At 41.7% G+C, this 26,768-nt stretch overlaps 1 protein-coding gene across 3 annotated transcripts in view; it reads left to right on the plus strand.

Moving 5' to 3' along the window:
* RARB (retinoic acid receptor beta) overlaps positions 1-26,768 on the plus strand; it is a 323,548-nt gene that overhangs the window by 257,811 nt on the left and 38,969 nt on the right. For all 3 annotated transcript variants that reach the window (XM_086742686.1, XM_086742687.1, XM_010121458.2), the window contains one exon: positions 18,391-18,532. In XM_086742686.1, the coding sequence (XP_086598812.1) occupies positions 18,391-18,532 (142 nt within the window). The remainder of the gene's footprint in view (positions 1-18,390; positions 18,533-26,768) is intronic.

The raw sequence follows: 26,768 nt of genomic DNA on the forward strand, positions 1-26,768 counted from the left end.
TGATGCTTGATTTGGGAACCGCTGCACTGGAAATTTTATCTTCCCTAAATTGTCACCCACCCATGGATGATTTCCAAAGTTTACTCCCATCTCTGACTTTCTCCCCAGCTGTCTTTCCCTGGTGTGCCCTTGCTCGCCTCACTGCTACCTCGGACACAGAATTCATGAAGACAGACCTTTCCATCCTCTCTCTTTGTGACATCGTCAACTGTAATGACATGGCGTGCAGTTTTTCAGACATCATGCCATGATGACATCATTTTTCAGAGATCATGCCATGATGACATCATGGAGAAGAGGAGGCTCCGGGGAGACCTGATAGCGGTCTTCCAGTACCTCAAGGGGGCCTACAAGAAAGATGGGGAAAGGCTGTTTAGTAGGGCCTGTTGCAATAGGACGAGGGGTAATGGTTTTAAAATAGAGGGGGGTAGATTTAGATTAGAAATTAGGAAAAATTTTTTTACGATGCGAGTTATAGAACACTGGAACAGGTTGCCCAGAAAGGTGGTGGAGGCCCCATCTCTGGAAACGTTCAAGGCCAGGCTGGATGAGGCTCTGAGCAACCTGATCTAGTTGGGGATGTCCCTGCTCCTTGCAGGGGGGTTGGACTAGATGACCCTTGAAGGTCCCTTCCAACCCTAACCATTCTATGATTCTATGATTTCTGATCTGCAGCATTGCAATTCACACAATGCGTTGTCCTTTTTCCTCCAGAATATGCCTTCAGCTGCCTTCTTTTTCAGACCATTGCTGTGGTTTTCTCATGTGGTGGTTGGATCTCCACTTGGTCCCTTCTCCTCTCCTTCCTTCCCCTTTTCCCAGTTGCTGTCATCCTTGGACCTTATTCTCTCAAGTAACTGGGAACAACCTCCTAACCTCCCTTGTCAAACACTTTCTCGATATTCTAACCACCCCTTTTTTAAGTAGTCCTTCTGTTTTAGTCATTACCAGAGTCTTCAGTACTGTGCCCTGCTAGAAAGACTGTTTTGTCTTGTTTTGATATACTAGACTTTTAAGATTTTTATGGGCTGGAATATTTCATAATATATATGTACGCAAAACAATGAAAACTTAGGAGCTGTCTAAATAATTTTAAGCTATCTTGTTTTCTAATTTTAGTATATTCATCCTGAAAATTTTATTTGTGATTATAGATTTAGATCAGCTGACTTCTTGCCTTCCAAATTTGGGAGCTTTCAGAAGGTTGATATCCTGACCTTTTTCTCAGTTTGGTCAGTTGAATTCAGAAGTCAGGATTTTTTTTTTTGTATTTTAAACTAGTTTTTAAAAAATAATTTTTACTTTATGTTTTTTTTTTTCTGGGTATTATGCTGCAAAAAGCTTATATGCAACATAGCCTGTCAGTGGCTTTGTGTATGTAATCTCAAAACTAAACTGGTCTTCACAGTGCAGTTGTATTTTACAAGAAAATTTCCAGAGCCAGTCCATCTTTTTATGTGTAAAATACAGTACAGTGGCAATATTCAACTTATTTCAACTTTTCCATTTTGTAAACTGTGTGGCATTTCAGAGGTGGGTTTTGGAATCTACTGATGTGTTTCATGACCTCGGTTAAAGACTTCTGAAATCTTCCCTCCCCCCGGTCTCTGGGTGTTGCTAGATCACATGCAAACAAATTCCATACAAAATGAGCAACTTGGATTTATCCAGCTGGTACAAGTGGTTATAGGGCTGGCTGTCACCGAAAGCTCAGCTCTTTGGTCCTGACTTGACTCGTCGTTGTAGCTGGGAGACTGAGTGCAGTGGGCTGGATTCCCCACACAATGCCATCGTTGTGTGGGCAAGGAGGAGAAGCTGGTGTTCTGGCAGCTTCTGCTGTCTCTGAAAGCCTTGTTCCTTGTTCTCGGCGCTTAAAAGGCGGCATTCCTCTGCTAGCAATCCTGCCCGGATTCCTGGCTTGGATTTGGTGGGCAGCAAAGATGCCTAGAGCAGTTTCAGAAGGCAAGACGGCACAGCATATAAGAGGGTAGGTTTACGGTCCAGCAGTTTTGTCTGAATGATCAAGGTCCCTCTCTGCCTGTTGTTGATGGTAATGGACAAAAATGTAGAAGAATGTACTTCAATACCAAGTAATCCCAGGTCGACTTTTATCATAAAACAAGAGCTTTCCTTTGACCAGAGTTTTCATATACAATCACATCTGATGTGGGATCATTAAATTAAAAGGCTAGCCACATGTAATATATTTTCAAAGGTCTTCAGCTATGAAAGTATGTCTCTGTTTGACACCTTCCTGACTCAACTATATATATATATTTTTAATTGCAAAGACTTTAAGCAGTATGGAAAATAGACGTTGATATAAACCTTGAAATGTAGGTGTATAATTTTGTAGGACTGACTCCCACAAAAAAGATGAGATACACATAGAAGAAAAGATAAAAAAGAGAGAAAGTGAAACAGGTTTTGCATTGTCCAGATTTGCTGATCCACGTGGATGTTTAGCTTGGGAGAAAAGCTGTCATTTTGTTACAGCTTTATCTTAATTGCTTACAGATGTGGTGGGAGGCAGTCCTACCACTCGAGGCCCAGAATTAGTTGCCTGACTTTGAAGATGGCGCTCTCTCTGCAGTCAGTGGAGAGAGAGGAGCTCCTCTGATGGCTGATTCAGAGCATCTAAACCAGACCTACTGTGAGTCACCCTCCAGAGCAGCCTGTCCCCACGAACCATTGGGTTAGGTGCTCAAAGCACAGCTGTGTTATTTTTTTCCATGATGTCCCCTACGGTTACGTCCCTCTGGACACTGAGAGGGTTGTGGTTCCCCCATTGCGGGACATGAATCTGGGATCAGCATCAGTCAACGGAGGATTTACTAAATGCTACTGACAGAGGGTGGGACTGGTTTTGTTTTTATTTAATTATTTGAACTTCGATGGCAAGGAGATTATGCTTTGGTCTGCAAGAAATGTTGATGAGTGGCCTAAAATATTTTAGGGATTGTCATAGCAGAGTTCCCTTTATGGAACAGTGTCCTTCGGGACAGATGCCTTTTTGTCTTACTAATGCTTCTTACATCATGTGAGGACAGATTTGCATGTACTTAGGCAGTTCTGGGATTGTAGAGGGATCTTACACAGCAGTTCTTCTTGATACACTATTCTTGTACACATTGGCTTCTAGCTATAATGTAATTATATTTAAGCCTATATTTATGCCCCTTTACTGAGAATTAAGGAACCAGACATCAAATTTTCTCAGTTACCTAACACTAAAAAATAAAAGCAAACTTCATAAAACCAGCTAATTAATGCTCCTTGTATTTATTTGGCTTTGTTTTCCTGACATGTTTTAATCACCTACAACTGAAACAAAAAGTAGGAAATGTAAAGCTGAAAATACGTGCACAGTATGATTCGTGTCAGGGAAATAAGTAATATCGGTTGCAACAATGCAATTGTAAAAGCTTCTATCAGTTGAAGGAAAAATATAGATCAGCTTGAATGATCAGGCTGTATTTGTCTCCGTTTAAGCTGTATTTTAGTAAGTGGCAGTGCCAGCAGCAGAGATGCGTGCTGTCGTTCATGCACAGCTATGAAAAATTCCCCAAACCGTGGAAAATTGCTCCTAGTTTCAGCTAAATCAACAATATTTTTTTTAAAAGGTGAAAAATGTATTTTGAGATACATTTCTACATACTATTCATATCATCTGATCTTAAACCCTTTGCAGTGTAGCAAGGTTCAGAGCTGTTCGTTTGCAGAAAGCAGTGCCGTATGCAGAAAGACGCTAAAAGAATTGCAACTGATTTAAATGTGGTAACGAAAACCTGGAGTTTTTATATGTTTCATACTGTCAGAGGAGACCTGATTGTCCTAGTGCTGTCTTTGATATTTTAGTTTTTGAAATAACCAAAATAAAGGAAAGCAAGGTATGCTTGGAAAGCTGGTATCTGCATTTCAGTAAGTTGTTAGTTAATTTTTATCCTTGTTTGAAAGATAAAACTTTCACCAAATACTCAATTTATTTCAATTTTTTTAAGGATGGGGAAGTGTATATTTACTGGAAGTCCACTGAGAGCAAGTAAAAATTATGAAATAGAGGGGATCAGGAACAAAAAATTTGTGTTACCATATATTTAAAATATCTTTTCTGGGTTGTGTGAATGACATTAAATGAAGAAAAAAAAATTAATTGCCAACCATGACAGATAATTAAAATAGTGTGTATTTGAATGCCGTATTTGATTTCCAGTGCTTTGGGCCCAAGTTGTGGATTATACCTTTGCTGCTCCCCTGCATTGGGCTTCTGGAAGAGAGACAGAGACAGAGCGGAGGTGTCTAGGGGGATATAGCCTGTACCTCCACAGCTGATCTTCCTCTCCTCCTGCCTGTTGCCCTCAGTCGTAGACCAGAGGTTCATCTTAAGCTGCAAGAATAATTGTTTTTACAAATCATTTTAATTTGTTTCTGACAGTGATGCCAGTGCTAGAAAAGTGCAGAGATCATCTAAAATTATTTTCTAACTGCGCTAACCACACTGCTCCAGTTATTTGTGGGCACAAAGGCTAATGTCTTGTGGAAACAGGAACTGGAAACTACTCTCTTATTTTGCATGAGCTGTCAAATGGCGACATATAATTGTTTGGCTTAAATCTTCCACTCCCTTTTCCTGCAAAATTCCCAGCACCATCAGTGGAGTCTGTCTCAAAAAAGAACAGCATCATCAGACTCTTAAAGTATAGCGCATCAGCAACCACCTACGTTTTGGGGCACTGCTTTGCCATGCTGCGTACCTGGGAGGGTTCTGGCTGTACCAACCAGCGCTTCTCCTGCACGTGTCCATCTACTGTGGTCGGTTTGGATGCTGCCATCCTGCTTCAGAGGCTAAAAGAGTTAACTAAGGTAGATGTGGACTTTCCCATCATACGTCAGCAAGCCATAGTGCCCATGACTCTCCCCAAGAGCATTTCTTAATATAGATGTAGCAGCCTTCATGCCTGCTGACCTTGGCCTCTCTTTTCAGGGTCTTTGGCCAATAACCAGTCCATAGCAACTACAGTTTGTTCATTATTATTATTAAACTAAAATTGTTGAGTCTTACTTTTCTGGCAGTGTCTATTCCTTTCTATACCTGAGAATACACACCGTAAAAAGAAGAAATTTCCATGTGTGTGTACCTGTTGTGATGGGATTTGAAGCATGGTTTCTTGCTCCAAGGCTGGTAGTGAAGAGTCCTTGTAGATGTGTTTGTCGCATTTCTATCCAACTTTCACCTGCCTGTAGCAGTTGTGGCTTATTAGCAGATGGCTGAGAGAGCTGAGGTTCACACCAGATCAGTAACGTGCGCTTGGTTTGCAACAGCTTCAACAGAATTAAGGAAATTATATGGACCTGTAAAAGTGTTGTCTATGCAAATCACGTTGTGATGTACTGACCAGAGATGGCAGAAGCAGGTGGGCTGCCATGCAGGCTGGTACGCTTGCCTGCTAAGAAGTCCCCTAGTTTGCATGTGATGGATGTTGACTGTGTTTTTATTTTCCTGTAAGTATATTCTAATAGATTTTATTTTTCCAATTTTCTTCACTGAAGATGGGGAAAGAACATCCATTTCGTTCTCATCTTTTCAATCTATTTCATACCTTTCCATTAGTTTAAAGACCACCTTTAATTATAGATATGGAGTACAGGCTATGCTGTGCGCACCCAGAAAGTTGTTACAGTGTAGGAAAAAATGGAGCTTTCCACCACGTTTAATACAACATTTTATAATATGGTCTTTAAAAGTATTGTTTGCAGAGGTAATTAATCAGATAAGGGAATAAGAATATCTGAGCAAACATCTCAGAAATTAAATACTCTGCTATTTTTCTATTAACAGTAGTGGCCTATCCTATGCCATATTTATTTATGCTTACTGAACAGCAATTACAGATGTGTAAAATTGCAATGAACTAGCTTTCATTTTCTAACTCTGAAACTTTTAAAAAAGAAACTATATAATGAGATGTTGATAGAGAAGGATATACAACCAATTGATCTGTTGAATTTAGATTTAGGATCACTTGCTGGACCCCACAACAAAGTGTGCTGTTTTCCAGAGTTTTCCCTGGAAGAAAGGGGGAGAGCGGAACAGTTTTACTGAGTGTGGTTCTGGCTGAGTGTTGACTTCGGTCAAAAAAATAAAGATATTTTGTAAGTGTACAAAATGGATTTATCTGTTATCTAGTTCTGTTCTCTTAGATGTTAAGTAGCTATTCAGATGCTCTTTGTTTGTTACTTAGTTTGAATTTATTTTGAAAGGTACACCTATCTATATTTTCTAGTTCTTGTAAGCCATCACCCAGTTTGTAAGTGGTCAACTTCCCAATTTGCAAAAATATTTTGATTGGGCTTGGAAAGTGACCTTCCCTTGCTCTCTGCGCTTACCAGCTGACCTGCTAATGGAAACAGAGGTTCCTTCTAATCCCGAATGAAGTGTTCCTTTGAGGAAGTTTCCTGAAGGGATATTTTCTTTAGCTTCTTCTGGAAATGGAGTGCGATTGAATTTGCAGCATGGATCCCAGAGCTGTTCAGCTTTACAGAGGTGCCTTTTGTGAAATTTCTGTCTTGTGCTATAGCAGGAAAGACGACTGGATGCAATTTTCCAAGATTTGCTATTTCCAATAGAGTTAGTGTTACAGATTCTTTCTTCAATTTATTTATTGTATACATTCTTCTTTTTCTTCCCTGTGTAAAACAAAACAAATGTCTTGCTAAAAAAAAACTCTTCGATTTTTGAGTAGCCATTAAAAAATCAGAAACTACCAAAGTTAAGATAATACCCATGTGCCTGTCTTTCCCTCTTTGTGCCTGGTTTTTGCTATAGTCTTTAAGTACGGATAAGGTGTTTCTTGGGTTCTGTGTGAAGAACATACATGTTGTGTCATTCTCCCTATTTTACATCGTTCTGGTTTCCAGAGGAACTTTCCATATAGGTGTGATGTCTGTGCAGCTCAGTACTCCACTTATAAAAGCTTCTTACAGTGTTAAAAAAGCCACACATCCAATTCTGTAATTGGCAGTTTTGGCATATTGGTATAGTAACTGTTTAATTGGTATACTGCTGCATCTGGTCTGCCAAATATACAGGGCCCCTACTCATAAATTGTTCTTCCCTTTGATAATATGCAGGAGTCTCCACAATTTCCATAACTCAATTCAGGAGACAGCTGAGAAGTAGAAAGACATTTTTGTGTATAAAGTCCCTTATGATTTCACATGGCCACGCTTAAAATTTCTCATTTCGTATATTTTAGTGGTAAAAGTTACTATGCAATAAAAACTGTATCAAAATACCTATGTTTAAAGGAGGAAAGGTATATTGTTTCTGGATCCCTTGTCTAGAATAACGGATACATAAATTACAGGGTGAGACAGCAGTCACCAGTACTGCCAAAAAATGTAGATTTGGTTGGCTGTAAATGCAGTCAGAGATTTGACTCCAGCTGTAGCCAACCTCAGTGACTGCTGGGGGCTCTTCCAGTGCCGGAGGGGAGAGCCAGCAGCCCCCAGCCACGGCACGTCAGCAGGGTCTGCCGTCTCTGAAGGCAGGGAGACTGATCAAATGCTCATGGAGCAAGTTTGTTCCTATTTCAGGGTCTCTTTAAAAGTGACAATTTAATGGGACCCATTACTGTCAGCTGTGGCCAGTTCCCTCTCCCTCCTCCCAGGCGCTTACCAGGGAAAGCAGAGATTTATAGCCGTGGTGCAGCCACTCCAATGGGCTACTGTTCACTCCTCCCGCCGGTGTCCCGGCTGGCTGCTCTCCAGATGAATCTTCCCAACAGGGGAGAGGTCTTCCCCGTCTCTGGGGTGCTTGGCTTGCTTTGGAACCCTGCGCACCTATGATAAATACCTGGAAATTATTAGGTCCTCGCTTCAGAGCATGCTGTGATCCTCCTGTGCTTTCTGCTGGTCCAAAAGAGTGGCAGTGCTCCACATTTAGGAAGATTTAAGTGGAGCATTTCAAACAATGCTCTGTAGCTCATAATTTTTGAAATGAATGGGCACTACCACTTTTTTAGCTCTTTTTTTTTCTCCTTTTCTTTTTTTTTGGATCAGGGGATTAAGGCATTGCTCAGATGCTGTGCAAGTGGTCTTAACCAGTCCATTTATCCAACTGCCTACATGTATGGAAACAAAGGTGAAAACTATGTATTTTTTTTAAAGGAGAGAAGAACGGGAGTGTTAGGTGAACAGGAGAGACACAAGCATAGCACCCAGAAGCCAAATAGATGAGCTAACTAAAAAGACCTTTTATCTTACCCCAAGTTCATGTGATTTTCATAAACTGAAAGAATGATCGTCTTGTGATTATATGAGCTCTGTGCTTGAATCTGGCCATTGATTAAAGTCTGGCAGGGGAGGGAGAAAACAGGAAAACATCTTGCTAAGATTTTCCTGTGTTGGATTAATCAGCCCCAGTTCATTCACTCGTCTCTGAAAGGTCATGTTTTCTCCTTGTCGAAGTTGCCCGGTCCCAGACTCTCCCTTGCTTCCCTGCGGCTTGGCTGAATGAACAGTGGTGCCCAACAGTGGGCAAGGCGGAGGCAGCGCTGCGTTTGTCCTGTAAGCTGTGCGGCTCTTTCAGCATCTCAGCAGGATTTCTGTCAGTTCTTACAACCAGATACACCCCTCTGGTTAGCGTTACCTTAAGAGTCCTCGTTGCTTGGAGGAATCAGGCAGATGATTCCTCTTAGCTCTGTTTGTGCAGTTGCTAATCCCTTGCACTGGCACAGGCTGCGGTTCATCCGCCTTCCTCAGCCTGTTTTTCCATGCTTTTCTGTTTTGACTGTCTGTATATAGGAACCAGGCAGAGGGGTATGGCCACCATCTCACTCTTTAAAATGGTGGTTTTGCCAAGCTGGGCCAGCTCCAACTCATCTCTGCTGTCGCCTTCGGTAATGAGTTTCAGCTGCAGTGTGGAAAGGTAATTTTCCTTGACTACTGCCAGTACTGGAGAGCCAGACTTGCATATTTCTGGGTGTTTACTTGAACTCTGTTTTCTAGTCTCCAGGCATCCGAGTTTCACTGAACTCTACGTTTTACAAGGTTTTTAGTGGGTAGTCCTGTATTAGCAGAGTTTCTTTGTCACTGGATGCGGGGGATTGAGAGTGTAGCATAAAGTACAACATACTAGGTTTTCCTTGCCAGATTTCAAGAGATTTGATACAACATATTTGTTTAGAGATAAGTTGTCAAAACTAAGTGCAAAAAAAAAAAAAATTTTGTGGGGATATAATGAACGTGTGTTGATGAGCCATTCGGATGGATGCCTGAAAAACGTAGCAGGAAGCATAATGCTCAAGACATCTGGTTTATTTTGGCATGTTTATGTCCATGTTATTTATTCTGAATATTTTTGGTTTGCTTTCTGCGTTGTTTTCATACGTCACTTTATCCTTTCTCAGAAACTTCTCTGCTGCAGATCAGGCTCATTTTAAAACTTTTCTCAGGTTAGACAAAGAGAAGAGAAATGTTGCTTGGTCTTGAAAATGAGCAGGAACTGTGCTGAGGGACAGCCAGAGTGAACCCTTGCCCAGCCATCCTGGCAAGTGGGTGCTGGGCCAGCACCCGCAGGCACTCACCCGGCTGGCCGAGCTCAGGCTGGGGCTCTGCCTTGGCTCCGGGTGGGTCGGGGAGGGAGCAGGGAACGGCTGGCTGTGCACCCACGCAAACTGTGCGAGTCTCTCTGCTGGAGCAAGGGGAATTGTGCTTCAGCCGGCTTGCAGGCATATATAAATATTTGTGGCATAGTTTGCATGATTATTTCAGCTGAGCTGTAAACATTTGGATGCTGATAGTGGGTTAGAAACTAGCGCCTCTGTAAATTTCAGGCCGTGCAGAAATGCAGGGATTTTTGTATTGGCTGACAGTGGAAGTCCCCATGTCTCTCCTGATGGTAAATAACTGTGGTGCCAAATATGTGTGGGAACTCTGCAAGCCTTCGTGGCGAAAGCTGGGAGGGGAGGAGGAGGATGCAAAGCCTGCCCGTGTGGGGAATTTCCTTGGAGCATGCACATACCTTCTTTCTCCCATATAGATTTGTGTTTGAGCTTGCCCTTTTCCTCTTCACGTGTTTCCATCTCTGCCAGCGGCTAAATGGAGATGCTAATTTGAGAGACTCCTACAAGTAATTGCAGCATAGTAATTGCATAGCTAACATGAGTCCTTTCCTTGTCCTGCCTGCTGCAGGAATCAGCATGTCACTGCATGATTATAGCTTGGCGGGGATTTTTTGTTTGTTTTTACTAGGAGTTCTACTACTTTGTTTGAGTAGCTGTTGCTTAGTGTCTTTCCTTTGTAGCTCTGTATAAAAAAAAAAAAAATCCCATGTATGTCTAGTAAGATTGTGACATTGTCCTTAGAAGATGGTCCCCCTGCTCCTGCCACCCAAAAACCCAAAGCATAAAACCAGAGACCCAAATTAAGGGTGTGAACCAAAATCAGTCTTACATTTAGGGAGTAAAAATTTTGAAAGTCTTTCCTGATATTGCGCTTCCATGCAAGAGAGCAGCTACATAAATGGTTTGGAAAAGTGTCATTCTTTACGAAGAAATACTGCGCTTAATTAATTCTTGCTCCTGGGAGGTCAACCTGGGGCACTCATTATTGTCTTAATTGGTGGTATAAATCCTGAGGCACTGGAGGGGAAGAGAGGGGAAAAAAACGATGAGCAGTTAACAACATATAGCCTTTTGGATAAGTGCTAGCCAATTGTACAACCATCCTAGTGACATTTTATGGTTTTATTGGGTTATAGGTCTGGTCATCCACAAATTAGCTTAGAGGGAATTGATTTGCATAAACAAAAACATAAGAAAATAGCAAAAAGGAATAATTCATTCCTGAGTTCTCCATTAAACTGTGTGAAATAACTCAGTGTGCTGCAACTCAGAAAAGCGTTGCTTTGATGTCCTGTTATTCGTATTAAATTATATTCATTACTCTTCCCATCTGGAGTTTCCTAGCAGGCCAAAAATCATCCTACAGACGTTACTGAAAGGAAGTTAACTGTAACTTTTAATTGTATACATTTCATCTCCCTTTTTTTTTTTTTAATTGAAGAAAGCAGATGGAAGTGCATACTAGCTCCTTCCTCTCTGTTTAAATTACTGAAGTGGAGAAGCAGAAAATCTCAGCCATTCTTTCCTCTCACATATTGTTTCAAGGTGATGACTGTTCTGTCTGGAGACTTTGACATGTTTGCTAGAAAGGTCAGGAGTTCAGTGAAAATCGAAATTGTAGAGGAATCCTTGTGTAGTCTTAGGGATGCTCTGGTACCCTTGCTGGAGAAATCCAGTTGCTGCAGATTTGCAGCTGAATGAACACAACTCCCTCATTTCGTCTGTAGCTGCCTCTCTGCCAGCTGGCCAGAGGAAGTGTTTTAAACTCCCCGGGAAAAAAAGAAAAAAATCAATACTTGGACAGTTTCGGGCATGTTTTTAACGTTAAACCAAGGTTTATGAAATCAGAAGGTGTGTTGGTGTGGGGCACCATGAAAAATGGGGTTCGTTTCCAGCCTCACCAGTGGCTAACAGCTAATTGGCATTAGTACCCCCATAAATAATTTCCTGCAAGCCCTGTCGTCAAAATTGTGGGTTTTTTTCTTGCCCTCTGAGGTTCACAAGACTTTTTTACCTTAGAAACGATTAGGACTTCTCAAGTGTGGCCTGCCCTGTCTTTGCTGGAGAGCTTCTTGCCATTGCCGATGAGCGTCCCCATTTTGGTAGCTTAGGGAGAGATAGCACATTCCTTGTCTGCCTTTCCCTCTCCTCTGGGGCTTTGTCTCTTTTTAAGAAATGAGAAAACCTTGAAACCTTTCAGGCTTTCCCATTTGTATAAAAACCATGGAAAAAGAACAGCCCTCTCCACCCCCCCGCCCCTTAGTGAGTTGCTCTTAAGTCCACAGGTCTGTATTCCCATATGCGAAACATTGGGATAACACCTGCTTATTTTTATGATGTGTTTTGAGTTCTGTTGATCTATTTATTTATTTATTTATTGAAGCTGTGGTTTTAATAGCAAATTTGGTTTTCTTCGGCTGTGGAAGGTTTCGGCTGCTCTTCATCAGCAGAATAAATGGCTAGACGAGGCGAAACACGGATGGCGAGCAGAGAGTTTCTGCTGGAAATAACAACACCAATGGACAAACACGGAGCGCTTCCCAGGTCGGGATGGTGCCCAGCCCCTCTGCTGCCGGGCGCCTGGCGTGCCTAGGTGCTCGCTACAAGCTATTGACATTTAACAACGTTTATTCGTTTGTTTTTGCAAAGATCTGCCTGTTCTTCCCTGGCATACATCATCAGCGCGATTTCCCCGCTTTCTGGCAGCGAGCCTTCCTCTGCTTATTGTTGTCGCTGCTTCCATTTTGTGCCGGCGGTGGTTTCCAGCCACAATGTCAGACAATTAATTTGTTTATTCTGCAAGCTGTGACTTCCAAAGCGTGATAGACAGTGCAGACATCCCGGAAAAGTGCTGTGCAACTGGGAATACGCTCATTTTAGCTTCCTTTTAGATAGCTGCTTTGGCAGCTTTCATTACTTGTGGGGTCTCATGTTCTGGCTGCAGCCATTTTACATTGTCTTTTGTACTATACAGAATCCCTTAACGTGACGTGCTGGGGTTTTTAGGTCTTTTCTAAGCCTTTCTCTGCAACAAAAGTTGCAGAGAAAGGCTTTAGATGTGGGATTGCAGGTTATCAAGGCCTTTCAGAGCAAATATTCCTGATTTGCGTCTAAAACTTGTGGCCCTAACCTGGCTGCTGATCCTACCAGGGCTTTGTGAGGAAGGGGTTTTTTGTTCCTTGACTGTTGCCCCCTGTAAAAAAAATACTGCAAACCACATTCAGTCCATGAACGTACTTGGGCAATTCAGCAAAGTAGTTTTGCGCAGATCTCATCACTGAGTGAGATCTTAATGTCTCTGTCGATGCTCCAGAGAGAGCAGGAATGGGGTCCTCACCTTGCCTACATACGTTTTACAGGATTAGCAAGGATAGAGGGTAACTGGAATGACTGAAATAAATAGATTGAAGAGACTACGCATCACAAACGGATTTGATTTGTAAAAAAGGTACGTATTTGTACAGCCCCTGTTTCAGCATAAAGCTAATGGCAGAGGTTTCAGGTATGTTGTGGACTGGATTTTCTTTTCAGTTGTTACTGGTTTTTATCATTCCCTTCGTCAGAGTTTATAAATGACTGATAAACTGTACCATAGAAAAGTCCTTCCTACTCCTTTGTTTCTTTTACAATGAAGTAGCAGTACACTTCACTCAGAAGTTTATTTTGCAAATTTACTAAAGAATGGCCTCTGAGTCTGCCGGAGTCCTAGGTGGCTGCCTGGTTTTGGGAAACCGAAGCTGAACCAGATGAACCAAGCAGACTGTTCAAACAGATTGAGCTCACAATAGTCCTCCTCTGCTGATCACCCTGTCCCTGGCTTGCAGTGGAAGTTCTAGACTTGTAAGCCCGCAAATCTTGGTGAATTGATTTGGCATTAAAATGTTTTTAAGATGTTGTTGGGATCAAATGATCCATCTCTCCATGCGATGTGCATCTCTTGAGCTCTGAATCATCTGACTTGTCCAAATCAACTGGTCAGTGAAGAAGAGGGAGCCATATAGATTCCCTATCAGATGCGCAAGGGTAGCAGTTCATGCTTACAATTCTGTATGACTTCATAAGCTTAAATGCTTAACATTATCTTCAGGGCTTATCCTTAATGACCTGCTTTGTATCCAGATAACCAGTGGCATAATGGCTTTCACAATATTACTGAAATAGTTAATACTGTCTGTAGGCACCGCTGCTCTGTACTGAGCTCTCTAATTTTGACACACTACCAGGCAAATACTACGAAAGTAAGTGGTGAGTGGGATGAGGTGGGGCTTTTTGGCATTGTGTGACTAAATAGTTATTTAGTTCTAAGCAATAGGCCTAGTAAACTGAGTTTATTTGCTGCTTGATACATACGGTTTCAGGTATCACTCTCTGCTTTCAGTGCAGCAGATAAGATATCAACACAATTAAAAGTGAAAAATAATCTGTCTGCTCTGCCAGTGGTGGATGCTCAGCGAACACACGCTGATACAATAGATTTCTGAATAATTTATACTCAGCATTTTTTCCTTGCACTTGGTAAATGAGGACGCCTAATGTGGCATGGTCAGAGTGATACTCTATCTGTCATCCATTAAGATAACAAGATTGGTGGGCCTGGGAGGAGCACGGCGTGGTGCGCAGAAAATATGAGATTAAAAATCGAAACGTTTGTCCAAAATGCTTTGTGTTAAGGGATGCTGATAAAAGCAGCTCAGAAGGACGGAATTAATTCATAAGTGTGATTTCTGCAAAGTTTTGTTTGTCTTTGTATAAATAAAAACACAAGATCCGTGTTCCTTTCAAAAGTTGTGGATAAAAGGAATATTAGAGCAAATCACTGCTCCTGATAGGTCTTCAGTAGCTTCCTGTACTTCAAATTCCAGTACTTTGTAGGTGCTGTCGAAAACAATTATGTTTGACAGTAATGCTTTATGTCTCACAGATTTTTTTATATATTCATAAGGCATTTTAAATTATAAAGAATCATTTGTGCTTGTTTTTGGCATAGAGGTGTCTCATCTCCCGTCACAAGGTGTTCATTTGGACAGGATGCTAAAATATTTGCATAAAAAATTGCTCGGGTAAATATTCAGCCAAACAGATTCCTTTTGAGGTGAATGTGTTACAGTAAGTAGTAGCTTTGTTTTCCAGGAGTCAGTAGGCGCTTGAAGTGGATTAATTTATAAGCAGTGGTGGTTTGCTGTCTCTGAAGTTTCTGACAACTTCTTAAGGTTAGGTCGCATTCGGATTTTCTTGGTTTTTGAAGAAACTATTGGGGTTGTGAGATCAGAGGGAAGTCATTTGACAAAAAGCACTTGGAGGAAAGTTTGGGCCTACTTCTAACTTTGCTATTTTTAGCGAACAGGCCAGGGTATTATATCTGTGCTATCTGGAACCCAGCCTTGAAATGGTTTAAATGTGCTTTTTCTGTTTAACTGGGCAGCAAGCGCCAAATCTGCCCATCCCCATGTCCTGCGGGGTTTTTTTCTCGCTGCAGAGCTGCTGGTGACCAAAGCAGGTGAGGTGCAAACCGCCGCACAGGGATAAGCAGGATGCTGTCTGGTTTTTTAATCCAGTGTCGGATTGAGGCAATGTTTCTGGGCATGACCCTGCTTGCAGTGCCACCTAAAACTTGTGGAGGCGGGTAGGGAAACCCAGCCCCAGTGCCCAGCAAGCGCTCCTCGTGCGCCAGTGCTTGAACTCTGGTCACTCCCTCTGTGAAAGCTTTGATTTGGGGGTTGCATGGAAAGAAATTAAATCATATTTATAATCTGGAAATTTTTTTTTTAGTGCCTGTCCAGAGGAAAATTTAAAGATCAAATCTTTTCCGTGACATATTGCTGAGGCTTTAAAATGAGCTCACCAGAAATCTCAGTAGAAATAGTATCCCGGCGTTGTCTTCGGGAAGAGTTCTTGGGGAGTGGGCACTGTTGACAAACAGGTCCTTAGTTTTGAGCAGGACCGCATCACACCTTTTTTCACCTGGATGTTTTACATAAACAAGTTCATTTTTCTTTTTATTTTGTGAGTAACTCCAGGAAGAAAATAAAATACAGATATTAAAAAGTAATTTGTAAAACAAGTTGAAGCTTCCACAATTAATATCTTTGCCTATATCTTTCAGTCTGTGTAGGATATGGCCTGGGGAGGTTCATTTCAGCCAGGAGATCTGCTTTTTCAGAGTTTGTTGTTCTTAAGCTTTTTATAATAGCGATGAGTTCATGAATGCTTTATATTTGCTGTCTGCAGAAGTGGGATCACCTTTTCCTATTGGGCTATGTGGTTGACTTTGTATGGTAAGGACTGAGAGAGCCTCCTCTGCTTTCCTTCCTGATGGACTGTAATTAAACCCTGCATTAAAAGGATGCAGAACCTGTGTCTAAATATCAGAACAACTGATCAATCACTGGGTGCCATTAGCTACTGGTTGTATTTTGGTGAAGGACAGGTATATTTGGAGGAGGCAGTTTCCTCTTTTCCTGGTATTGGGTGACACTTTGGAAGCTCATCGTCTGTTTCAAGTAGTGCCTGTGTCACTAAACCAGAAGTCGCTCCAGCGTGGATCCACGGCAGCTTTTCCCCAAAACATGTGCAGGAGAGAGGAGGCTTTGGGGGCTATTTTGTTTTGTTTTTTTTTTTTTTTTAAATTACTCCAGTTGTTCAGCGTGGTGAGACAGTTGCTGCATGGGAGGGTCATTTTTGTTCCTTTAGGCCATTTTGTTTCCTGCCCTGTCTGGCTGGTAGTAGGAGAGTTACTCCATTGGTGACTGTGAGTGTGAGCCCTGGATTAAGCCAGAGTGGCTGCACTACCAGTCTTGGCTTCCCTTGCCTCTTTCCTACTAAAAATTGGTGACCAAATAAGCTGTACAGAGACCCCTGAACCAGCAGAGCTCACTTTCTGTCTGTTGAATTAAACTAAAATGGATGCCGTAGACTCCTCAACTACTCTAGTTAGCATTGTCAGCAATTACCACAGAGCCAGGCATCGCAATTAGGGGAGTATCAAAGCAAGAAAGTAGTAGGTGAATATTACTATAAATTTTCTTCTTGGCAAATAAACGAATGTACACATGCTTGCCATATTTTCCCTTGCAGAGATTGAAGCAGTGTTAATGAGCAAAGCGTGGAATATAAGATAGTAGTGTTATTGATAACTTAAACTTTAATTGTCTAAACAAATAGCTTTAAATACTTCTTCTATGTTCAGTAGCTTAAGGAAAAGAAAGAGGTAAAGAGTTTTTATTTATCTCTTTGATGGTAGTATTAAGTATCTCCTAAATCAGAGGAGCTAACCTCAGGATGAGGCTTGCCTGTGCAAGAGCTGCAGAAAACTATTGCCAGGGGTTATGTGATTAAGGAGGCATTTTTCAGTTCTGAGTGAATTTGAGGTATTTTCATAACATTAGTGTCTATAGCATGTTGGGTGTGCAAGGAATTTATGACCAGCCCTTACTGACTGGGCCTGCCCTACCGCTCCCTTATCATAGGGCCAGAAACTCTCCCAGTTAACTCTGAATGATAGGGTTTTTGGCTTTTGAACTCCTCGCGTATCTCGATGAGTGCTTCTAGGAGAGCCAATTTTATAGCTTACCATGATTGCATCTTTAGACAAATGCATTGTGGGCACAGAGCTATCACCTGCAGCGTCAAGTTTACCGCTTCCCTGTAGGATGTAAACATGTGCCTGGTTGACGAGTTGAAGAGTTTTAACCTCTCAAGCCCTCCAACAAATATTAGATTGCTAACTATTCTTCCATAATGCTATGATGTTGACTGAAATTTGACCCTGGTGCTTGCTGAAACGATTTTCAAAATCTGAGTGAGAAGGTTAAATAGTGCTGTCAAGTTTCCAAATGTCTGTTGCAGAAATACTTTCGCTGAATATCTGGGGGTTGAGCTCTAAAATGCTTAAAGTAATCCTCTTTTTTTCTTCATTATTACATGATATTATCTAAGGCTTATTTTTTAGTGCAGATAAAGAAATTAGTTTGTTCTTTGCCTTTTTTTCGGTGCCAGCTGACCTTGCCACTTATGGATGGTTTTCTCTCCTTTACCTGCTGAAGGAGGAATCATGTCAAGTGGTGTTCCTTAAGTACAAACCAGGCTCTAGTTCTCTTTAATTTCTGTTCAAGATCATTGTAATTACTTGATTATTTTCACAGCTGTATCTGAATAAGAAAAAAATGCTGTGATTGGCAACTTTTACAAGTTCACGACTCAATAACCTGATGCTGGAACTCTTCCACCTGCAGAAGCCTCATTAGTTGCTGTAGGAGTTCCAGCAGCTAAGAGACCTGGATTTCAAATTGTTTCTCTTTTTACGTGCAACCTTTGAACGTGCAACCCTACAGAATCTCTGCAGTAACAAAAATAGAGGGGACCTTCAGGCTGAGAGAGGCTGTTGGTTGTTGGATGACTGTTTCCAAGTGGATCTGTTAGGAAGGCTGTTGTTTACCCAACTCGTTACTACATTCATAAGCCCAAACCATTTTTATTTGAGCTTTTTTGTAAAATCTAGGACTTCATTTCCTGAATGCTGTTACTAGTTCTAGTTTTGTTTATTTTGGCCTTAGGTTGCACTATTTAATTAACTTTTATTTAAGAGATGAGTCTTATGTTGCAAAAAACAACACTAAATTATAAGAAGACTGAGTCTTTAAAGATGTCATACTCCAGCCATAACTTTGAATTTATTTTTTTGTATTTCAAGCAATGTTAGTGCCGGTCTCTTAGGGTTATGGGAAGCTCAAAAGTTTATTTGATTTCTTTTTTTTCTTGATTTCAGGGCTTTTTCCGCAGGAGTATCCAGAAGAACATGGTTTACACATGTCACAGAGATAAAAACTGTGTTATCAATAAAGTTACCAGAAATCGCTGCCAGTACTGCAGACTACAGAAGTGCTTTGAAGTGGGAATGTCCAAAGAATGTAAGTTGTCTTCAGAAACAATTTATTATTTGTCACATCCTACATATACGTGACAATCCCAAGGGAGAAAAATATTACGCAGTTATGTGATTGAAGTCAATATCTGCATTCATATGCAGAGAAAGGAGTGTGAATTTTATACACAACTTCAGACCTGTATTTCATGAACTTCTGAGTCCTTAACTTTGTGGCTTAAATGCTGCCAGTTAAGAACTTTTAGTGCAACACGCTGCCTGTGCAGCGTTGCCATCCTGTGTGGCTGTGAGAAGTCCCAAGTGGGTAATTTCATCAGATTTTCTAGAAGAACCAAAGCACAGATATTGGTTGAATTATCTCCCGTCTGCTCTAGAAATGGCTTCTTGCAGCAAGGACGTAAGGAGAACAAGCACTGGCTTCTTAAGCTCGGTTTCAGTCCTCCCTTTGACCTGCAGACCGGCTCACGGCTTTGCTGGGCTTGGTGTCAGCCCAGGCTGTCGTTTCACAAGGGCTTCCCAAAGTTTGCAGTAGGCAGCAGCCTTCTTCAGCCTTGCACCTTCTCCCTCGTGCCAGTGCAGGTGCTTGTGCCAGAGATCCTTCTTTTAGTGGTAGCACCAGTTTGTGCTGTTTTACAAAACTGACAGTACAACTGCTTTGAGTCTTCTATTCTTACTGGCTGGAGCCTCTCCGAAAGGTGAAACAAGCTGGCAAATCCTCTTCTAAAGCTGCAAAGCCGGTAAGCCTGACTATGTACAAGTGCTGCCAAGTTGCACAGAAAACACAAAGGATTTTCCTCTCCCTTCTTTTCTAGAAATCTCTCCTTTGCCCTTTAAATTAACATTTGAAAATATTTAGGTAGGAATCTGGGATTTTTCTCTTTTTCCACTTTATTGATGTCCCTGTCAAGCATGAAAATTTACCTAAAAAAGCTATTCTCTAATCTCCATGGGATAATGCTTCTGAAACTTTCTAATTTTTGATTGAAGTGATTGCAGTAGCAAAAAAAGTATTTGGTGTAGTGATTTGTTTGATTGTTGAGGGGTTTTACTTCTATCAGTGATGTTTCTGATTTCAGTAGGTCAATTCCAATAATAAACATTACAGAAATGTGCAGTGTATGCGTAAGAGAGGGGAGAAAATTCCCAACACTACTTCTTTACTTTAATTCATGCACAGGAGTTCCTTGGGGACACTTTAAGACCAGAGAAAAAAATTGACACTGATGAGGCATTTATGACTGAATGTGACTTAAATCTCTTCCTCAGCATTTCTCCTTCCTGAATGGTGTGGCACTTCCCAGTAGTTCTCTTCTCCATGCTTGGGCAGTAGCCAAAGAAATCCCAAAGTCACACTGGTCCCTCCTGGTTGCATCCTTTTTTTTTTTTTTTTTTTTTTCCCCACCCTCTGCTTCCTCTACTCTCAGAGGAAAAGCGTTGAGGAGCAGAGAAAGAACCGGATACATCTTTAGGACCACTTTGCAATGTTTCCAACTCCTTTTTATGGAAATCTGAAATTGTGGTTATTGAAAAGGGCCGACATTGAGTTTTGAGCAACTGGGGGAGCCAGTTCTTAGCAGTTCCATTATTTCAACGTCCTTGTTGGGTTTTCCAGTTTTCTCACGTGCCTGAAGTGCACTTATCAATACTTATGTATAGATTTACTGTAGTGGGGACCACGATGGGAGTAAGGGAGAAGGCAGGCTACATACAAAGATGCACAAAGGTGTACGATTGAATGAAGAGGGTTTTATTAATAGGTATTTGCATATGTATCTGTGCATGTGAGTCTTTTTTCCTTGATAAAAACAGTATGATGCAGTTTGGAAGAGAAGAAAAAAAAAACACTTTTCCCACCTGAGGGCTTGTTGATCTTGAATTCCGAAGGATTTTGTTGCTGACGTTAAATAGTAATCTTATTAAAAGCTGTAACATCACATCAGAGCAGGTTTTGGAAATATCAGCAGTATTTCTAACATGTTAACCAAAATTACTTAGGGTGAAGAATAAAGACTTACTGCCTCTTAGGTGACAGATTGTTTTCTCCCGTAGGATAGCTGGAGCTTTGCCAGCAAGAGTTAGGGTTTTGGTCTGCCTGTTTCCTTGGGTGAACTGAGTGAAATTGCCCTTTAGCAGTTGCCTTTGTCTCAAACCACTGTAGGCACTGAAGGGGGGATAGCAGGTTGGACAGGGAACAGAGGATACTGGGGAGAAGTGAGGGATGTCCTCTGGCTACATTTCTGTAGGTGTTCGCAAAGGAATAGAGAAATTATTTTAAATGTCATCAGTTTGAATGCAGTGTGTCTTATCTTCTGGGTTTAAGAACTAAGTCTGAGGTGATTCTGTGTTATCCCTTCATAAACAGGAGCTTTTCATCTCTTAAGAGATTTGAAAAACTATTTTCTTATCTGACCTTCTTTCATACATGTCTCCAGGTTTCAGCTCAATTTCTTTAGAAGTTTATGTAAACAAAGGCACATTTGTCACTCGGCTTTTTCTTACCAGATGGAGGTTTTTCTTTTCCCCCAGTACCTTATTCACATCTTGTTTTTCTGTCTTCTTACAGTTCTGTTACCTTGTAATGTGAAAGCCGTGAACAAAGGTCAGAAAAAAGTATCGGGGAAATCTCAGGGAAATGAGCCTACAATGCTCAAACCAGTCCCAAATGGGGAAGGTAATTGTGGTGGGCAGCTGCAAATAGGAACCCCAAGGTCTGTTCCCAGGAGCTAAGGAGGATTCAATGCAGAATTTCAGTATACAGAGTAATCTGTGCTTAAACACTGCAGTCCTGTGTTTATTTGTTCTGCCTTTAAAGGACATGCAAAAGTACTTGCATATGTGGCTCCTTTTGAGCTTAATGAGGGTTACATACAGACATCAGAGATGAGAACTGGCTGCCTAGCCAGTGTGATAAGCCTTTAAGGATGGAGGTAACAATGTTTTGGAAGAGAAGAGGTACTGAGCATTTCTTCTAGGCTTTTATCTTGTTTTAGAGAATGAAGTGAGATGATGAAGGAATGCACCAAATTTGCATTTCTCTAAAGGTTGTTTTGTTTCTGTAGAAGGAGAAAAAGTTATCTTCGACCCCATGTTAGTCCCTAGATCTGATCAAGAGAGGTCAGTAACAAGACTGCCTCCAAGGCGGGAGTGGAGCTGTTTGCCTTGTGATGGTATCTGCAGGACCCGCTGAAACTGGATCCCACTGGTGTGGGGACTGTCTTCCATTGTGCAGTCGCTGTTGCAAAAAGTTTGTGCTCCAAACAGACAAGACAAAGGGTGTGAGGGGAAGCCACTCGGTGATGACTGGCTTATCCTCCAAGAGGGCAAAACACAGCTTGAAATAAAGCCTTGCTGTCTTTTATCAGATTCCTCTCCTTCAGAAAATCCTGAGCTTGTGTCCCTGCAACCTGAGCCTGGAGCCAGCTCCTCCACCAGCACTGCATCAGATTTTGGGTTTTTTGTATGACTGTCCCTCCTCAGTTCATGAGTGGGTGCTCAGGAGCATTGTAGGTGCAGCTGAGGCTCTGATCTCCACTCCACTTCTATCCTCCTTACTCTTTCAGCCTGTTAATTTTTTTAATTGCCATATAAAGACAAATGGTTATCACACAGGATTCTTTTTTTGGTGCTGCTGCTGGAGTGAGAAGGCTACTAAGGCTGACAGTGGCTCATTATGTCATGGAGAGCCTTAGGAAACTAACCTTTGCCCTTCTATTACGTGATCTCTAAGCTGATGTTGAAGCACCATCCTTGGCATGACCCCAGGTGTCAGCAAGAAGCACGCTGTTGCCTGGACGCACGGACCTCGGTCCTCAGGAGCTGGCGAAGGGTCACACGTACGGCGCTGCCTCCCGCAATTAAGGGAGCACGAGGGAAGCTGGGCAAAACTCTCGAACAATAGTGGGCTCTTTCAAGCAGGATGCTGGAACATACGCTTTGTAAAGTGAAGCCTGCCCTTAAAGAGAACCTAAACTGGATTTATTGCAGAGTATAAGGAGGAGGAAAATGGAGCTTCCTTCTGTCACAATGGCTCAACTTAGCCCAGCAGCTCTTCCACTTCCATCCTCTTTTATAAGATCTGCAGGCTGCGAGGACAGTCACTGTGCCTGGTCATCTTTGGGGTCCCCCTCAGACACACAGCCAGCGCACGTACTGGGGTGTGATGCAGAGAAGCCTTCATACTTGCATAAACCTCATCTGCATTGAGCATTAATAGAGCAAAATTGTGTTTATAAAGGCACAGAATTATCGTTCCAGATTGTTTCAGTGCACTGAAGCAATGTTCAGATTTGTAAATCTGCTTACAATTAACTTCTCTGGAGGGAAGAAAGGAGGGAGGGAGGGAATGCAAGGGAATTACCATGAAGTGGAGAGAATCCAGTTTTTGTGCTCCGTATTTGTTTTTTTTAAAAAAAAACTTGCACAGAAATGTGTGTTACTCTTTGTCACAGACTTCAAAAATCTTATAACATTTAAATGTTCATGCTTCTCAGAACATACAATTACATTCTGCTACTGAACAACAGAATTAATTTATTTACTTATTTTAATTCTGGTTTAAATTGGGAACCAGGAAACTTCAACTTGAAGAAGTCATGTTTGTATTTTTTCTTTTACATTTCTGCTTCATTTTCTTTCAGACTCCTTAGAGAAGCGCAATTCTGTCTCCAGTGAGTGTGGCTGTGTGGAGGGCCAGTCTGCATAGTTGCATTTGAGAAGTTCATGCAGATTCCACTGATGTAATTTTAAAGTTAGTTAATTAGAATGCACAAAGTCTTTGTTTAGATGCTTTTACTCTGAACTGAACTGGTGTTTTTATTCTTTTTAGCCAACAGAAAGCACTGGATTTAAGAATTGTTTCTGCTTGGCTACGGGCTAGATTTTTAACTAGATGCCTAAATACCACACAGTGGCTGGGGGCTTTTTCAAAAATTCCAGCATAGTTGCCTTGCCTGCTGGCTTGCCTTGCTTTCTCAAGAGGCACGAGCTGAATATCAGAGTGGAAATCACAAAACTCTGAATTCTGTTCTGGGACTAATTCCTCTCTCTAAACACTGCAAGCTGATTAAACTAGCTTTCCTATCTTGAGAGGTGAAAATATAGAGGCTTTTTACAGGGGCTGGGAGGCCTTGTATTCTAAGTGCTTTGAAGGTGAAAAATGGAAACTGTGAAAATACCAAAGAAATTAAGAATTAGAGTATATAGAGTATATACTGAGGAAACTGTGCCCAAGCCATACAAATCACAGTTTTTTTCATTTTGTTCGTTAAGGTTGGATTGTTTTTTGTTTTTTTTTTTTTTTTCCAGTTACTGATCAGCTAGGAATGCTTGTATTTATTTTTTCAGGCTGAGAAATTGGGAACTTTTAAAAGTTAATGCCAAATGATCAATACCAATGATGGGGAGATTTTTTTTAAGATGAGAGCAAAGCCAATGCGAAAGGTCTTCCTGCTACAAAAACCACTGTGCTCTAGTGTCAGTCTGCCCTCTGCCAGAGATAATGCACACTTTGTTATGCTGGGTGGCTGAAAATGGTTTATATACAATTAAAATTCTCCTGTGGAGAACTGGGTTCTACTTGTTGCACATTGTTTCCCATGGTTAAAAAAAAACACCTCTTGCTTTTTGCATCGGTTTGGTGTCTTCAAAGAAGCAAATCTGCTTTGCTTTTCTCCTTTTGGGATCTGCCTCTTTGGTATTTTAGCCTTTTCCCCCGATTTTGCATGGCTTTCACTTGCCAGCTTTAATGTTTAAAAGAACAACTTAGATTGAATGTTATTATTCATAATTTACTCTATGTTCTGTGAAGATGGTTATGTAATAGCAGTAATTGCATCAACTCACCTAATGAGCTTTCCCTCCAGTGCCATGTACAGCAGATTAATAGCCCATGAATTCATTTGCAGCTCGTTGTGTTTCAGAAAAGTATTTCAGGCAGCAATTAATAAACTGCTAAAGAAAATAACATAAAAAATGATTTTTTTTTATTATGTTAACTCTCCAGCTGAACAATTTATTGGCACCTTTCAGGATGCGGCTAAGTAAATTCTCTCCTAATTCCTCAAGCCGAGCGTGATTAGTGAACCCTGCTCAACTCAAGACTGTTTGGTAATTAGTCTGATCTTTATATCCTAAAATGTTAGGGAAAAGTATGCATAGCATCCGAAGGTTCTCTTTTTCTTTTGTTCATTGCCTTTCAGGCATTCTGCAAATAGCTGTAACTTTAAATTGTAACATGCTAGTGCCGCAAATTTTTTTTTCCCCTTTCTTGTGTAGAAAACCCATAATTGTGTAAACTAAGAATTGAAGACCCTGGCCAATAAACGACCCCTGGCACCGTTTCTGCGCTGCTTGTTGTCAGCTCCAGCATCCCATACCTCCCAAATGGTGGGATGGAGCCCAGAGCAGGGACCCGGGGAGGGTCAGGGGGTGCTGCAGCCCCCGGGGAAGATAAACTAGGGGTCGAATGCCATTGGGGAGGGAGATGCCAGGAAAAAGGCATGAAGAGGGCAGAGAGAGCAGGGAAAGTCCTGTGGTTTGCAGCATAAAAGGGGATGAGATGATTGAACCTGATGGGAGAAGAGCAGCAATGAGATGCCAGGGCTGCAGCCGCCTCCATGGGGGAAGTGTCTGGGGGAAGAGGGAGACACCATTGCATGTGGCCAGTCTTACTAGGCTGTCGTAGAATTACTCTTTCCATCTTTATCAATTTTTTCATGTTTTACATGATTTCTTTTCAAAAAGAAACTGTTATCTTCCCCACCTCCAATCCCAAAGAAGCGCGAGGCCTTGACTTGACTTTAAAAGTAGTAAAATATATATTTAAAAACCTTTTCCCTCATCTTGGGCTCTTGAGGACTGACTAAGCATAAAGGGAATTCCTTCAATAAGCTCATACAGAGATTGATTGCATGTCCTCAGCTGGAAGTTACATTAAGACTTATTCACTGAGGTATAGCTACCGTGGTGAACTTTTCATCGCTCTCTGTTGTCTCTATGACAACACAGATTCTGGCAGAAGTTACCAGGGCTCGTATGCTCTCTACAGCCTTTGTCTGAATGCATCAGTCCTACTCCTCGGTGACTGTCAATGTGTACCTTTCTTACATTTTGCTTAACAAGGTGTTTTATTAAAGTTGTGACACTTCTAAAGTCACTATGGTAATCATTTGTCTCTGTGGTACCTGACCATGCTCTGAAAGAGGTGTGCTTTAAGAAGGGAAAAAGTGTCAATTAGATATTAGTGGACTTTCTGAACGCCTCTTGATCTTGTCCTGTGGAAGAAATTCAGCTGAGTGGCACAGAGTCCTTGTACAAGTAACTTTTCTTCCATTGTAGGTGAAACTCGGAGATTACTCGAGCCAGTGAAAAGCGTAGCACACATGCAGTCTAATTTCTGCTTACACCTGCAGCACACCGTACATGTTGCTGTTCAGTGACTCTAGCAAAATCCTCACAGTTGATTGAACCCTTTCTTATTTTAAGGGAGCGCATTTTGTCAGAGCCCGTGAAGTGGCTCATGCCTGCCTATTGATGGTAGCAGCTCAGGTTTCTGTGGTGGTCCAGCCACATGCCACCTCCTCTGGACATCTGGCTCTCTGTGAGGACAGTTGGTGGCACTGACACAGGCAGAACTTCCCGTTTTTTCATTTCATGCCTTTAGAGTTTTTTAGGGATTATCACCTGCTTTCTTCAGTCAGTTTCACAGTAAAAGGTGTGGGTGACACCTCTTAGAGAGCAGCTTCTTAACATGGATCTGATTGTTTCCGTGGTCTTTTTATGTCATTTCTTGTCCCTCTTTGGTTTTGGGGTGTCCGTGGGCTAGTTACAGCATTATTCCAAATCGTACATATAAAGACACTGGCTGTAAGCTTTCACGTTGCCCTTGCAGGTAACCTTTGCCTCTTCTTGAGTTTAGTATCCCAACAGCTTTCACGGCAGGCAAAACCCTGGGTTATCCTTTCTGCCTCGTGCAGTGCTGGGCAATGCTGCTGTAAGAGCAGATGGGAAAACGAGAGGTAGCCTGTCCCTGTCCGGTCTTTGCTCTCTGAAGCACAGGGCTGAGGCCACGCTTGCTTGGTCATGCAGACATAACTGCTGAGACCCCAATCCCATGACCTCAAAAGCTTTGTTTCAGAGCTTCCATTCTTCCTTTATGCACTCAGTTCACTGCTTCATATTCCCCATTCGGATCATTTTCTTGTTCAGGGGCACGGGGCATCTTTGATGCATCTCTTTCTCCTAATTGCCATCATGCCATGGAG

This window comes from Chlamydotis macqueenii, chromosome 2 (assembly GCF_036417535.1).
Source record: "Chlamydotis macqueenii isolate bChlMac1 chromosome 2, bChlMac1.mat, whole genome shotgun sequence".
Taxonomy (NCBI): domain Eukaryota; kingdom Metazoa; phylum Chordata; class Aves; order Otidiformes; family Otididae; genus Chlamydotis; species Chlamydotis macqueenii.